Source organism: Rhipicephalus microplus, chromosome 3 (assembly GCF_043290135.1).
Source record: "Rhipicephalus microplus isolate Deutch F79 chromosome 3, USDA_Rmic, whole genome shotgun sequence".
Taxonomy (NCBI): domain Eukaryota; kingdom Metazoa; phylum Arthropoda; class Arachnida; order Ixodida; family Ixodidae; genus Rhipicephalus; species Rhipicephalus microplus.
In genome coordinates this window covers 172379294-172396165 of record NC_134702.1, presented here as the reverse complement: position 1 = coordinate 172396165, position 16872 = coordinate 172379294, and the positions used below count along the sequence as shown (strand labels likewise).

Genomic DNA, 16872 nt, shown 5'->3' with positions numbered 1-16872 from the left:
TCAGCGTTATTTACAAAGAATACTGTGGCACCAGTACCTATAAGAAAAGGAAGCATATTTTTTTAAATGTTTTGTGAACTACAGGTCCTTACTTGCACAGTGGCAATCCTATGCCAAGAATGCGTGGTGAATTCAGGATGCTATGTTCTCCAGCGGTGGAGACTAGGGCTTGGGACACTTCAACTTCTGCAGACGGTTTTATGACAAACAACCGCGAACAATCCATGTTTCTGACACTTGCGACACTGTTGTCTTCATTCTGGGCAGTTTTTTGCATTTGCTTTGTGCTTCATGGAGCCACAACATTAGCAAAACCATCGGTGACCGTTACCTTGGTTGCTTCTTGCACCTTCTTCTGCGGCACGGATGCCGTGGTGCGAGCCTGTTGCTGCATAGTTGTGTCGAACACTATCTGGCTCACGAACGGGTGCACAAAATCAGAAAGTTGCTTGGAGGACGCGCTGCTGATCTAGCGTTCGATTTCACATAGCGATTCGTCAATGCATTGCACTGGTGCTCCATCATAAACCGTGTTAACTTTGTGTGTTGCTTCCATTGCTTTGCCGATTTCTTTAGCCTTGGCCAACGTAAGTGTTCAGCTGGAATTCGAGAAGCACTCGCACAACGCTAGGTTGGAGACTCCGTGAACAAGTTGATCCTGCGTGCGTTCATAAGTTGTCGATGCAAATTACAAGTCAAAGCTTGTTCTTTGAGTTGAGCAACATACTAGGTGAAAGGTTCAAACGTCAACTGAAGCCTCGTGCATAACTAATGTCTCTCAACGATGAAATTCATAGTATTCATGAAGAGCAAGTCCAAACCATTTATTAACTTTGTGTACTCACTGATCCAATACTCCGTGCGATGCACAGAGGTCTACACTGGTTCAGTAGAAACTTGAGGTTGTGGGGCGTTCGTAGCGACGCTGACTGCTGTTGTTTGTTTCACTGCTTTGTTGTTAAAGTACAGACGCAGTCCTTCCACTCAGAGTGATGTCAGAACAGGTGCTGCCTTTTGCTCTTCTAGCCAGTCACAGTCTCTGATCGACACAAGGTACACTTTGAAAAGCTTCGGCCATCGTTTCTGTGGCCTTAGAGCAGTACTAGGGGTAAATAAAAATGTTGTCACAGCTGTGACTGACATCCTTTCAGTAAATTTGCAAGTGACGCACACAGTAAACTGCAGTCAAGGCGTAGATAAACATAACCGTAACATTCCTCTCACAAGCTTTTTCTCATTGCCATTTTGTTGTATCACGATCGTATAGCTATGATCGCACCCCGCCGTCTAACTGCGGCTTGTGCACAGCGTTTGATGGGAGTCTTCGAACACATGACCTTATCAGTCAGCCGCTGATGAACAAAGAGCACAAGGCTTTTTCTTTATTTATTCTCTTCGTTTTTCGAATACACAATATCGGTGACCGAATAGCTTGTTTCTTACAGATACAGTTATCAGATGTTTTGTGAATTGCTACTAAGTGTCCTCACTTGACGTAATCACTCAGATGTCGGAGAAACTCACAAGAACAAAAAAAGTGGGTGCGTGCCTTCAATGACCACTTAAGTATTTATTTTATTAATAAACAGAACTTGATAAAGCTCAGTTTTCGACTTTCACCGGCATGCAATTGTCATCGCCTACACGGACGAGCATTGTGGGCATTCATCCCATCGATGAAAGCTGGCTGAACGCAAATAAAAAATTCTGTTTTAAAAATTTTTACACACTTTCCAGAAAAACCGCTGCTGGGTTAGGCAGTTCAGATGGTACGTTTTTTTATTGCGACACGAAACGGAAAAGCAGTGATGGAGAGTAGACAGTCCTTTTAAAGTCTTGGATTTTTCGTTGATGGGATGTGCATGCACTGTAGCCGTGATAACAATGATGATCGTGGACTACGAGTAGATTGTGTACTATACGACGTCTCTATATGCTTTTTACAATGCATTTGATGTGACTGGAAACAACCACCGAGGTAATGTTCAGAGACCTCGTCTTTGCTAAGTTCGGTCAAGATCTGGTACCACAAAGCAGTAATAATGAAGGCAAAATGAAATTCACTACTCAACACCATGCACGATTTATGACCAATAATCGTATATAATTGCACACCGCTTTGGCATCAATTTAAATGCATGAGCGGTCAATGTCACGGCTGATTTACGGCAACAGCAAATGATCCCACTGCTTCACCTACTCATCACCATTCACTTCGTGGATATGCTGTGGTTTCAGATGCTAAGCAGCTTTTTGAGTAGCTTGTGTAACGCTGTCCACCTGTGTCTCCTTGGTAGCGCGCCGCACGCATTGCGTTCTCCACGCCGCAGTTGTTGGAACAATGCCAAGTAGGTCAAGTCGCAGCTTTGAGTTGATGTTCCTCTCTCCCTCACCTGCAGCAGCTGCCGGCTCCTCCCAATACACCAAGGTGCTGTTGCTCCTCCACCCACTCAAAACTCACTTCTCTCTCGCTTCACCTTCTCTAACGCCCGTAACGCTCGACTGCAGGTTGAGTGAATCCACTCTTTCGACTCTTTCATCTGTGGTGAAACTTGCACGAAACTCAACCAGCATCCCGTGTTTTTGCATTTCAAAGAAACGTTAACTCGAGTAAGGACCAAGTTTTTCTTTAAATTTTTCTTCCAGCACCCGCGTCGACGCCCTTTTCAGCCAGGTCAACGCCGTGCACACCGCTTTTGCTTCACATCCCGCCATGACATGGTCCATTTTTTTTTGCGCGAGCTGGTTATTTGCGAAGATTTACTAAACCTTGGTCTACTTGACTTTTCACTTGCTTTGCTACTGCTAAGTGTCATTTATGTAGTTTTTAGTATTTTCCTATGATGTATCCTTGTGGTACAGTTGTCAGAAAATAACTAGATGAAATTCAACTCAAGATTTGAGCATGATGTGAAGTAGCAATCAAGCGACATTGAAAAAAGTATTTTGACACTTAAAACTTTTTTGAAACTTAAAAATGTTCCAAAAAATTATTTCAACACAAGAGTGTCAAACAATATGTAGCAGAACGCTACTCTTGCTAAAAAAAATTGAGACACTAAAGTGTTCAGACAAAGCATAGACAGCTGACCATGAAAACATATGAGAAAATCTTGAAGAATGGAAAACCACGTTGACAACTAGCAGTCCACTGTAGAGAATAATGTAGTTGATGAGAAAGAAAATAGAAATTCCAACGAGGAGGTGCCATCAAATTTGTGGCTTGTGTTTTCTTTGTTGCAAAGATTTCTTATGGCACTAGGATTATGATACCCACTTCACGATTTATGTAGTATTGCTAAATTATTTCATTTCACCTTATTTATTTATGCAACTTTCGGTTTAGGTTTCCGGACGCAGACTTGGACAGTCACGTCACTTTGCACGAAGCTTGAACACATGGGCTCACAGAATTCTGACACATGCAGTGCCGCATCCTATGCTTTTGTGCACACTCGTGAGCGAATGTCCTGCTGCCTTTGTAACTTCCTTAGCTTCTTTCATGGAGGATATCCACATTCTTTTGTCAATTTTTGTTATCGCCTCATTACGCTGTTAGTAATTCTTAGCACAAAAAGTGCACTTGTTGTGTTAGAAAATCTTCAGGACCGCAGTAGATCATTTTGTTAAGATTAAGGGCACAACGTGAATATAACAGATGATTCTTGAACCTACGTGGCCACTAGTGATAGCATATTCAACGGCACTTGCGTAAATGCCGATGTGCGTGAGCGTTAGTGTACCGACAGCCGACGCTTTCTTTGTTGGTACAAGTGCCAGTGCACATCGCTGTAATCTGACTTCCCGTGTAGTGACCACAATTTCTGCCATATAAACAGTTTCAGTTTGGACATGTGGTCTCTGCGTTCGTCAGCATTGTGATTCCGTCACAATATTAGCAAGTACAGCATTACTCTATGCGCAGAGATTCTTTCCAGAATACCTTTATAAATCAATGGTATCAAAATCTTCTGGCATTGCTGCAATCATGAAAATAGGTGTATATCTTAGTTTTCAGTGAGTGGCTATAGTGGGAAAAAAGAAAGTTTGAAATGGCTTCACTGTCGCAAGTATCGTTACCGAAAATTCGCACCAGCAGAATATTAGAATCCCTCACATTTCTGCAACAAGAAATCGATGCTTCCCTGTTTATTTGGCTACCGAGTCGGGCTTCGGGAAGGTTTTCGGCTCGGTGTTCAGCCCTCCTGACTATGACCGTCTTTCATCAACTATAGAGGGCATGACGCTTCGAGAACTCTTAATTTTCGGGATTGGATAAGTTATTTTGCACCATTCACAATTTTTGTACTTTGGAAATAATGACAAGCCTGTTGTTTTTTACGCACTTCATGACGGTTTGGTTGCAGAACGACATGGCAGACCAGAAGCGATAGCTAGAGGAATGAAGGCCGGCTTCCAGAATCTTCAGCATAAAGAACAAACTATGTTTAAATTCTTTTTTGCAGACTGTATTGGCGCACTGCACAACAGCCTCCCGACACGGCCTCCGTAGAACTGTCCAAGCTCATCAAGTTTCTGTTTCACTACTCCTCTTCGTCTTTCAATCCATGCTACGCACAAGTTTCAACAAACATATTTTATTAAAAGCACGCACCGCTCCTTTGCCGCCACCTTGTTTCCAATTCGTTAACGAAGAAGAGCGCCCTCTACAAATCAAGTCCGATTATCTTTCACAGTAAGGGAAGGATGCGCTGGATCGAAATTTTAGAGCATATATATAGATACAAAGATATTCTTTCAAATATTTTCAGGACTACAGAGGCCAATAAACCACTTTCATCTTCATCTTTAATTCAAGGAAGTAGATTTACATGAGCTTCTTCCACTAGAGGTAGTATTGTTACGACACCTTCAGTGAAACTCCACACAGAAGTATATAATTGGTTTTAGGTATGGCACCCAGTGCAAACAAAACATGGACAAGAGAAGGAAATGGTGACAGAAATGCTCTGTCAGTGCTTTCAACAATTCAACGCTTGTGTGGTCGTTTTCTTATTTTGTTTGTGTTTTGTTTATGCTGAACATCATGGCCATTTTCCAACTCGCCTAATTTTTTTACCGTCCTTTAGGTTTGAGTTCTTCACGAACATTGGCAGTGCTTGGTGCAGCATTAGAAATTTGATTAGGCAATTTTACAGATGTATAATTGGTTTTATATTATCCTTTAAAGGATGTTTAAGAAGCGGGCATTCTAATGAATGCGATATGTTCCTATTTTTGTGTGCATACATCAGTAACTCGTCTTTTTATGCTCTATTTCAGATTCTTGGATGTTTGCTCCTTGGAGGCACAACCATCCTACACACGTCAAAACCAAATCATCGTAGCAAAATAGATCAGGTAAAGCGGCTTTGATTTCTTTTCTCGGAATGATATTTTGCATTACCACTTATAACAAAACAAGCAATATAATTTCAGGATGACGTAACAGAGGAAGTTCTTAAAGTAGCACCAGGTCTGGCTTGTGATTTGGGACAAGCTGTGGAAACATCACCAGAGCCAGCGTGTGAAACGAATGATAGTACAGAGAAATCGGTTCAAGTGCAGCTACTTATGTGCCACGAAGGATCCCAAACGGACGAAAAGAAAATCCTATCATCAACTGCTATGCAAACAGAACCATACGCTTTTTCTTCAGGTATGTATTCGCGTTTCTTATCGGATTTATGAAAAATTCAGTTTGGCCACAAAGGTGCCATAGCGGTATTTCACACTGTTACATGAAATGAGGGTAACAACTCAGTGCTTTTGCGTTCGACCAGTCATCATCCGTAAACAGTGACGTAAAGGAATACGGTTGCCATAGTTAGCAAAGTAATTTTCGTGTTGTCTGTCTCTTTAGTGCGATGTAATTGGTGAGAGAGCGGCAAGTACAGTGCTTACAAAGGTATGAAACACCTGTTGATTTATTTTGAGACAGCAACCAACCGCACCTGTTTATTAAGTATCTACAATTTTACTCCAAGGAAGTCATCCCTGTATCACATCACACATGTGCATTGACACGTCATGCACAAACTAGGTCATGTGCACATGGCACGCCTGAGCGTACTCGTACATGTACACCATCAATGTTGTTTCGTTTGGACGTTCTCAGTAGTGTATTGCCTGTTTCTGAGGAACGGATTCCTCAGCAGGTGTACATTTGGAGGAATTGGCACGGATCATGTGTCGTTACCACGATACCCCGCGTCACACCGCTGGAACAACTGTCAGAGACGATGCACCAAAAACAATCTAAGCGCTCTCAGGGCAGCACGTTGCGGGAACGGCTAGAAGATGAATGTATGCAAAGTGGAAATCTGTTAATGTATAGCATCAGTGCAATTTGAAAATAAGATTTTAGGAATGCTCTTACATTTCATTTGTGGGTGTTGTTTCTCGTGGCGGTTACTCATCTGCTCAGCAACAGATCACTAAAATTACGCATGTCACCTCATAAAGTTCTCGCAATGTCACGTGCTATGCCCTCAACTGGGTTCTTCTTATTGTGCTGGATATAGCCAACAAATGGCACATTCTTCTTGATATCTTGGTTTTTAGCATGTTAATAACCATAGCCAGGACGGCCAGTATTTAACCAGAACCTGAGAAAGAGTGTTCGATGAGTGACGGTAGAGGACCAATGTCTGCCAGGAGTGATGTAAGCGCAGGAACATTCCTTACTTAATAAGGAACTCGAGGCTGTAGAAATATTCGGAGCCCTGCACTATGGCATCTCTCATATTCTTACCGTAGTCTTTGAACATACTACAAAAATTATTCATTACGCATTACTATCAGTTATCACCCGAAAATTACTTCCTCTGGATATTGCCATACAGGCATTGTAGTAGATTCTTCTTGAAACTTTTTTACCAGTTTACACCGTAAGTGGCAGCCTAATGCATTACAAACTCAAACTTGTGATTGGTATGAGACCATGTCTGGACTGCGACTCCAGATTGCCAGAATCGAAACAAACGAGATTTACTAATCTTTCTTTTTTTTCGGGGTTTGTGCAAACACTATTGAAATGGAAAAAGTAATGAATTTTATTGCAGTGTAAATTTAAATTGTCGACATGAAGTTTCACTTGTGTGGCAAATAATGTTGCAGTCGACTTTTCAACAAGAAGCCTTGAAAACGACAAGTCCACTTGTCGTAACTTCGGCTACAGCACGCACACCATGTTTACGAATGTCTCATGGTCCGGACTAAAAACTTAATAATGCATCTTTTTGTTTTTAGATATCTGTGTATGCTGAGCAAAATACTTATGCAGATAAGACGCGACGATGTTCAGTAGTGGTTGTCGTGTATTCAAGGCCCGAGCCCTACACCAAGAACCTCCATGTTTATTTCAACCGCTCGTGCCCTCCCATTCTTCTTTCTCCTTAGTTTTCCTGCTTGTTGTCGCGCGGCTGCAATTATCTGCAACATACTCCAAGGGGCCAAGACGATCACAAGGTAGTCTCGCTAGTCCAGATCACTTTTCAGGCTGACTTGCCTCCAGATTATATGCTAACTGAACCAGTCACTTTCCTTGCCAATCCAGAAGCTAGGCACTCTAAAGCATGCGCCCAATATCATTCTCTGCTGGGTGCGCTGACCGCCCCATTCAGCTATTGTAGCACTGAATATGCACTACCGTCAACACAGGAACACACTTCGCAGCTCCCAACAACAAGGTCTTCGGCGTTCAAGCTGTAGCACTAATGACCATCTCAATGCATTTCCTGTCAAGCGGGTGATCCGGTATGACCTGTCTTCCCACCAAAGATCTCCCCCGAACTTACACTAGACGACTGGTTGGCTCTGGGAGACGAGCAGCTACTGCACAACATCAGCGTTGAGCTTTGAACCCTTCAGCAGAGCATCGTTGTGGCAGGCATGACCTAGCGTGTGCGTTGAGGTGCCAGACACAGCACAAAGCCTTGGTGTGACAGCATTTTCATGAATGACTGCATGATGAGGCGGATAATAGCCATCATCTTTTGGCTGTCGTATTTCCAATTGCCTTTTCTGTTTTTTTGCTAAATGCCTCTCTGATTGCCTTGCCACGGTGTCTATACAGTTCAGAACGTTTCTTGAACCAGTTCAATTGCACATGTGGATAGCCTTCTCCCAATCTTTGATGATCACTGCCTGAATGTCTACCCAAACCTGGTGGTTTTAGCGGAACCTTGTAGCAGCCATCCAACTTTATGATGCCCTGTTCAGATGCCTCAAGTTCTGGTGGAGCCTTGTTTCTTTTCTCAGCAGGCTCCTTGGTCCCCATGACCCCGAGACGCCTTATTGCAGAAAGATCACCTTTAGGGACAAACTTCGTGGTATAGTACAGGAATAGAGCGCTCATTTATGCTGAACTTCTCTCGCGTTCTATGGTGCCCTGAACAGTCCAGCCAAACTTGGTTTTCATGGCCGTAAGATCACTGGACAAGCGATCTATTCTTCCAGTTACTACCTTCCAGTAGACGTCGGAACCGAGTAAAATGCTTACTTCCTGTGGGTTCCAGGTGTCGGGATGAAAGTGGTCTGCAGCACGACAAGTTCATGTCCCACAAAAGCTGCGAAACATCAGTACTGAGCGGCGGACTTGTTACTGCACACACTTTGGGTACTTCCAAGGCCTCCATGATTACCGCCATGTCCCTACGCTGGCCTCATAGAGTCAACGCTACCCGTCAACTGCGTGTTACTTCGCGAGGCTTCGAGTGGCTGACCATAACCAAAGAAAGTACTTTGGTTCCGATAACCGGGCACCTTAGGTCCTTTGAAACATCCGCTGGGATGAATGCGCGCTGGCTGCCGCTGTCGAAAAGAATGCGCACGAGACGCTTATGGGACCCGTACCCTATCCAGACTCGTCCTGTTTGAAGAAGAACGGCGTTGATTCCGCTCAGGGCGCTTGGGGCCGATGTCACTGAAGGCGTGTTAGTGCCTCGCCCGGCGATGTGCAGTTTGTCCTGGTTCACTGTCGTCGCGTTTATTCTGGTTGGGGCTGCCAGTGTGAACAATTCACAAAGGATAGTGAGGTGTCCTCGGTTGCACTTACCGTTGATGCTGCGTGTAGGCCGCAAAAGCGTGCCATGTGGTTTTGCAAGCCGCGACGTAGCAGCAGCGAGCAGTGCGGAACTGAGCTCGTTTTTCCTCAGCCGAGAGTTGAACGTTGCAGTTCGTGATGGTGTGCTGACAACTGCTGCATAAAGGGCACATCTCTTCCGTAACTGTAACAGATTCGGCAGCAAGTGCGGACACCGTAGGCAAATGTCCCATCGGTGCCGACAAAGGTTCGACCTCTTCAGGCTGCGACTGCGAGAAACCAGACGCTGTTTGTTCTGGCCTGCTTTTCTCGGGAACCTTAATCTGAATGCACAGAAAACTGAGCAATTCGGCAGTCTGGCGAGCTCTCTGTTCAAGTGTTGCGAAGCCGGACGTTTCCTGCGACGCTTCCTGCGCCTTCTGGCAGTAGAGAATCGCAAAATCATCCGGAAGACACTTCATCAGGACGTGGTTGAGGACCACGTCGTACTGGTCCGGAGAGACGCCCAGACCGGTCAACGTGAAGACTCGAAAGTTGACCTTGTGGTAGAGCAGGCGAAGTTTCTCCACGCCTACCGACGACTTGACTGGCGCTAAGGCGAGCAGGTGGTCAACGTGCTTGTTGACAAGCAAGTCGTATCGACCAAATCGCTCCGTCTAGGTCTTGATCGCGATATTGTAATGGTCCTCGGTTAGTCGGATGCCTTCGATTGCTCTCTTTGCTGCACCACTCAAATAGGACTGAAGGTACTTGAACTTCTCTATCTGTAAAAGTCTTCATCCAGATGAATCATGGCACTGAAATGGTCCCAGAAGGACTGCGAATCGTGAAGTGCGCCGGAAAACATCGGGATCTGTAGTTTCGGCAGGGCCACCGTGTGATGATGCGGCATCGTTCCTAGACTGGGAATCTCATCGGCTACTCGAGAAGAGTCACTGACCTGACTCTGGACTACGGTGCTGGCACCACTGGCGTCGGCGTTAGGTGATGTAGCTACCGACCTTGCAGCACTTGTTACTGTCGCCTTGTTTCCGGCCTCTCGGAGGAAGAAACGCGCTCAGGGCACAGCGCAAGAGACCCTTCGGTCGTATTCTTCTACGACTTCGAGCTCTTCCTCATAGTCGTCGTCGTCAATCGCATCGAAGATTTCTTTGTTTAAGGTGACAAGTTTGGCATTCCTTTGAAGGAGGTAGGCAATGTGGGAGTCGACCTGACTGGCATCGGAAACGGAAGCCTGCACCTCGTCGGTCAGCAGCGTGATAGTTCGTGTGACGCTGGCCCAGCCGACGCCACGCTTCTTACGCAGCCGCTCCGGCGACGCCATCAGAAGTAGAAGTCTTGGAAGGGCGTGACAGGGGGGGGGGGGGGGGGGGTCGGCACCAGAAGGATGTCGCGTATTCAAGACCCGAGCCCAAGACCTAGAGCGTGCCTTTATTCCAACCGCTCATGCCTAACTATTCTTCTTTCTCCTCGGTTCTCCTGCTTGTTGTCGTGCGGTCACAATCATCCGCAACAGTGGTAGTTTGCTTTGATACTGCAAGATGTAAGTAATGGTTCGTAAAAGACTTTGTCTCCCCTGCTTATCATTGTGCTCTCATTTAAACTGTAGAGAGACGTTAGTGAAAAATGTAACTGTGGCAATACTGTATTGTCACGTGCTATGAAAGGTCTTCAACTTGGAAGAATTGAGCCGGCGGGGAAATACACCGAGAACTGGCAAGATGGCTGCTTCAATAAACAACAACTAGCCAGAGCACGCGCTGCCCCAGAACATCGTCTTCCATTCTCGCGGGCATCCATGGCTTGCGCTCGCCGTAACTAGCGGCCAAGTGGCATTACTCCTCCTCTAAAAAAAAAAAGCATCGCTCTGATGCTCGTGAAGTTCAAAGGCAAAGTCGGGGTGACCCAAGAGAAAATACGCGCATACACAGAAACACCGATAAGGTTCACGCACAGTCACACTATCGCGTGAAGTACAGCTTTAGTCACACTACGTGCACAATCTCTGAGGAGTGCCTTCGCCGCCGTGGCAAGAAGGCGCCGTCAGTGACCAACTCTTAGTTCACACCGCTCACGCGTCGCAACATTTTGTATGGTTCGAAGTAGCGACTGAGCAGTTTTTCTGACAATCCCTTGCGTCGGACTGGAGTCCACACCCAAACTTGATCGCCTGGATGGTATTCAACTTGTCGATGGCGAGCGTTGTAGCGGCATGCGTCTGTACTCCGCTGCTGCGTAATGTGTAGGCGTGCTAACTGGTGTGCTTCTTCGGCATACTGGGTAAGCTGGACGGCATCAGGAGTGATGAAAGCGTCGGAATTGTGTGGAAGTATCGCATCCAGCATGGTCTGGACCTCACGTCCATAGACAAGACGGAAAGGCGTGAATTGCGTAGTTTCCTGGACGGCAGTATTTTACGCGAGTATGACGTACGGTAGCACCTGGTCCCAGGTCTTATGCTGGACATCTACGTGCATAGATGACATGTCAGTGATGGTCTTCTTTAGTCGCTCTGTCAAGCCGTTGCTCTGCGGATTATATGTTGTGGTCTTGCGATGGCTCGTGTAGCTGAGCTTGAATACGTCATGAAAGAGGTGGGATATGAATGCTGTTCTTCTGTGTGTGATTACGCACGATGGAGCTCCATGTCGAAGAACGATCTGGTCCATAAAGAATTTGGCGACATCAGAAGTCGTAGCACGTTGTAGTGCCTTTGTTTCGGCATACTTCGTCAAATATTCGGCGGCCATTACGATCCTTTTTTTGCCGGCAGATGATAGCAGAAAGGGCCCAGTAAGTCCATTCCTATTTGATCAAATGGCGCTCTGGGTAGTTCTATTGGTTGAAGAAGCCCCGCGGGCTTCAGTGGCGGGGATTTGCGGCGTTGACATTCCCGGCAGCTTTTCACAAATCACTTAATGGATGCAGAAAGCATAGGCCAGTAGTAAACTTGTCGAACTCGAGCGACATTTCGGGGCGAGAGTTTGAGAGGAACCTAAGTGACCAGATGTGGGCTCATCGTGGCAGGCAAGAAGGATGTCGTCACGCATGGCAGTTGACACAACTAGAAGATAGGTTTTCTCATTGCCGTTGGGGTTTTTCGTATACAGGACCCCATTTCGCAGACATAACGACGATATACTTTGAGAAATACGTCGAGGTATGGAACATGTTGCGTCCTTCAAGGTTTTCGATAACTGCGCGAATTTCATCGTTCGGGCGCTGTCGTGTAATGAGATCTGTTGTAGTAAGGGCCCCAAGGAAACCACCGTCATCCTCGGTGTCGTGGCCACAAACTTTGACAGATGCACAAAATAATGAATCAGCATCTTCGTGCTTGCGGCCCAATTTGTAAGCGATCGTGAAATCGTATTCCTGCAGACAAAGACTTCATCGTGCCAGTCGCCCACACGGGTCCTGTAGGTTGTCTTACCAGTGCAACGAATAATGGTCGGTCACTACCTTGAAGTGGCGTCCGTAAAGGTAAGGTCTAAATTTCATCGTGGCCCATACAACAGCGAGGCACTCTTTCTCTGACGTGGAGTAGTTGACCTCGGCACGGGAAAGAGTGCGGCTAGCGTACGCTATCACTCGCTCTGTGCTCTCTTGTTGTTGTACGAGGACAGCACCAACACCCACGTTGCTGGGGTCATTATGAATTTCAGTATCAACGTCATGGTCAAAGTGAGCGAGAAGTGTGGTGTCTGCAAACGCTCCCACAGTTCAGAGAAAGCTGCATCCTGTTCATCCTTCCAGACGAATGGAACATCTTCAAGAGTGAGTCGAGTGAGCGGTTCAGCAATCATAGAAAAATTGGCTATAAAGTGGCGATAGTACGCGCAGAGCCCTAGGAAGCGATGTACTGCCTTCTTATCACGTGGAACCGGAAACGAGGCCACGGCGGTACTTTTGTCTGGGTCTGGTCGAATACCATCCGCACTGACAACATGGCCGAGAAACCTTAGTTCCTTGTAACGGAAGTGGCATTTTTCTGGCTTCAGTGTCGGGTTAGCAGAGCGCAGCGCTTCCAGCACATTCGGCAGACGCTTCAGGTGCTCCTCAAAGGTGGCAGAAAACACAACAACATCATCCAGATAAACTAGGCACGTGTGCCACTTACGACCGGTAAGAACAGTGTCCATCATTCTCTGGAATGTTGCAGGTGCAGAACATAGGCCGAAGGGAAGCACTTTGGATTCATATAGGCCATCCAGTGTAACGAATGCGGTTATTCACGATCTCGTTCATCAACTTCGATCTGCCAGTAGCCACTTTTCAAGTCTATCGATAAAAATTACTTGGCCCGCTGCAGTCTGTTTAGGGAATCGTCGATGCGGGGCAGCGGATAGATGTCTTTTTTAGTCACGCTGTTGAGTTTCCTGTAGTCCACGCAGAAGTGCAGTGATCCATCTTTTTTCTTCACGAGCACGACTGGAGATGACCAGGCACTCTTCGAAGGTTGGATAACGCCATCTTGCAACATCTCTTCAACTTCAGCATTTATCACGTCACGTTTCTTTGTCGAAACGCGGTAAGGGTGTTGTTTTATGGGCGAGGTGTCGGTATACGTAATCATTCTGTGTTTGGCGATCGGTGTCTGACGAACCTTTGAGGTGGACGCGAAGCACTTTTAATTGATATAGCAGTTCACGTAGCTCGGTATGCTCTTGTTCCAAGAGGGTCGAGTTGACATCAACTTTTGCAAGTAGTTAAGTCACGTCGCTTGGTGTCGGTCGAAGCTCGTTGTCGGCTGATGTAGATGCGAAGCATTCAGGAACGTCTGCGGTGGGGTAGGCGAAAGCGATGGCGGTGTCACGAAACAGGTGCTGGTACTCGTTACTGAAATTAGTCACAAGTAGGGCAGAGTGTCCGTCATGAAGCATGATGACGCTGCGTGGAGCGCGAACAAAAGCGTAAAGTTTACTTTGGCAACAACCTCACCATCCGGTAACTTGTCACACACTACATCAACTCGGACGCTTGAACGCAGAGGCAATAGGATGCTGTCGGCAGAAACGCGAAGCATGCTGTCACGGATGTCGTCATATTTGTCGGAGGATTCAGCTGTGGAAAACGTCACGGTGCGCTCTTCAAGATCGATAGTAGCGCTGTGCTCCCACAAAAAGTCGACTCCCAGGGTGAGGTCTCGGGAACAGTCACGAAGTACGAGGCAGCTGGCGAGAAACATACGTCCCCGAATGTTCACTCTGATAGTGCACATGCCGATTGGGGTGACTACGTGCCCGCCGGCAGTACGAATTTGTTGATCCCCATAGCGCGTTTAGAAACATAGGACAAGGGAAGGGACAGAAGGGAGCGCTTACTTCCAACAAAATCTTTATTTCGAAGAGCGTACATATATATGCTCAAGAAATTCGAAGACAACAGATGAACAGATGAAAACCCTCTATCGCCATGCGCTAAAAACTTATGATCTCAAAAACGACAATTCTTTTTCACAAAGACCGAGAGAGGAAGTGCTGATGCAGTTCAGCCCTAATCTACTAATCTTTTCTGCTTCAGTAATCTCCCTTGTCACTTTATTTCTGTTTTTTCCTATGATTACCGTACCATGAAAAAGTGGTTTGCAGCCACACGTGCTGCAATGTAGTGCCAAAAAACCATCTCAACCATTTCTTACGTTGCAAGCGTGTTCGCGGAGCCGGTCATTAATGCACCTGCCAGTTTGTCCTATGTAGTATTTACCGCATGAAAGAGGTATCTGATAGATTACAAATTGCGCGCATGTGACAAACAGTGTTAAGTGCTCTTTAGAGCATCCCGGTTTTGCATGTGAAACAACTTTCATACACAAGTACGAGAGCTTTTTGGGGGCAGAAAACACCACTTTTACATTGGCCTGCTCCCCAACCTTTTTCAAGTTGTGGGAGATTCCATGCAGATAAGGCACTACGGCAAGCTTCTGGCGTCTTACTGGCTCATCATGAGGGAGAGCTTGCTGCAAGGACTGAAGCTTCTTGACCAGAATACCCGCGACGGAAACCTGTACGTGAGAGGGGTAGCCAGCGTCCAGAAGTCGTTCTGCTTGTTCCTCCTTGAAACTAGCTGCCATCAGATGTGGACAAGATCTCTGTAAGGCGTTACTAAAGCACATGTTTACAATGCCTCGTTTTACGAGCTTAGTATGGGCGGAGTGGTACGGAAGCAAGGGTTTGTTACTCCTCGGCTTGTACATTCAACAAATGTGGTCTAGGTGAAAAATGAGAGCGATATCTAAAAATCTGAGAGTGTTATTAACAGGCAACTCATGGGTTAAAGTAAGGGGACTAAACCGCTCCTTGATGAAGTTGAAGATATCTAGGGCACAAAAAGTGGGGTCACAGTCAAGAAGAATGAGAAAGTCGTCAACAAATCTAAAGATGCGCATGATTCGGTTGTCACTAAGGTCACCGGAAACGGTTTTGTCGAGCTTGGCTAAAAACAAATCACTTAAGATTGGAGCAATACATGATCCAATACAAACGCCCTCCTTTTGAAGGTGGGGCTTCCCGTTCCATTGAATAAAAGTAGATTTCAAATAAAAGGATAAAAGTTCTAAAAAGCTACTAGACGATATACCAGCACTATTTTTAAATGTTATGCTACCAAGCTTGTCAATACACTCTTCTACACAACTAAGAATCGATTTGTGAGGCAACGAATAATACAGATCTTTTACATCAATGGAAAAACCACACATGTGCTGATTCGAACGGGATCGGATGAAATCAAGAACTTGATGGGAATTTTTCACGAGAAATGGGTCATCTACTGCTAATAGACCAAGCTTACTTTGTAAAAACAACGCAACATTTTTTTGCCACCTGCCATTTTCTGAAACGATAACACGAAATGGTTTTTCAAGCTTATGTGTTTTCGCATTGAAGAATACCTCAAGACAATCTTTTTTGCTAATTGCTATGTCACTAACAAGTTTACTGAGGTCGAGCTTTTCACACATCTTTTTTGCCTGAGACTTGAATTTAGAAAGAACAACATTGTCGTAACTTTTGAAAACAGATGAAACAGCTTCATTTGCTTTAGAACTGAAAAGCTTGTAAGAAAGAACAGCAAACCCTCCTTCATTGTCGGCTGGAAGTACGGCGAGGGCGTTGTTCCTAAGGTAGGCCTCCACTTTTCTCAGCGGCAATTTGGAAGAGTGTTGCTTCGAACGAAGGAGCACATCAACACCTGCTGACACACACCGGTCATGTTCTGAGTCAGTTGCCTTTCCAGAAATTTGGCAGACCAAGGAGAGCCTTTCAGGTGCGGAAAGCCTTGGCTCTACCGCAAACTTCGGTCCTAGTGACAGGGTTTTCGACAATTGCGGGGGCAGCTGTAACGGCTCGTGCCTGTGAACGCTACTCTTGCCTTTATCATCCCGTCTTGGTGCCGATCTAGCCTGACAAAAAGGAGGGTTTGCTGTTCTTTCTTCCAAGCTTTTGAGTTCTAAAGTAAGTGAAGCTGTTTCATCTGTTTTCAAAAGTTACGACAATGTTCTTTCTAAAGTCAAGTCTCAGGCAAAAAAGATGTGTGAAAAGCTCGACCTCAGTAAACTTGTTAGTGACATAGCAATTAGCAAAAAAGATTGTCTTGAGTTATTCTTCAGTGCGAAAACACATAAGCCTGAAAAACCATTTCGTGTTATCGTTTCAGAAAATGGCACGTGGCAAAAAAATGTTGCGTTGTTTTTACAAAGTAAGCTTGGTCTATTAACAGTAGATGACCCATTTCTCGTGAAAAATTCCCATCAAGTTCTTGATTTCATCCGACCCCGTTCGAATCAGCACATGTGTGGTTTTTCCATTAATGTAAAAGATCTGTAT

At 45.6% G+C, this 16872-nt stretch overlaps 1 protein-coding gene across 1 annotated transcript in view; it reads left to right on the top strand.

Moving 5' to 3' along the window:
* LOC142802703 (uncharacterized) overlaps window positions 1-16872 on the top strand; it is a 53202-nt gene that overhangs the window by 28846 nt on the left and 7484 nt on the right. Inside the window, exons 2-3 of the mRNA XM_075887681.1 lie at window positions 5284-5361; window positions 5440-5659. Of these exons, the coding sequence (XP_075743796.1) occupies window positions 5284-5361; window positions 5440-5659 (298 nt within the window). The remainder of the gene's footprint in view (window positions 1-5283; window positions 5362-5439; window positions 5660-16872) is intronic.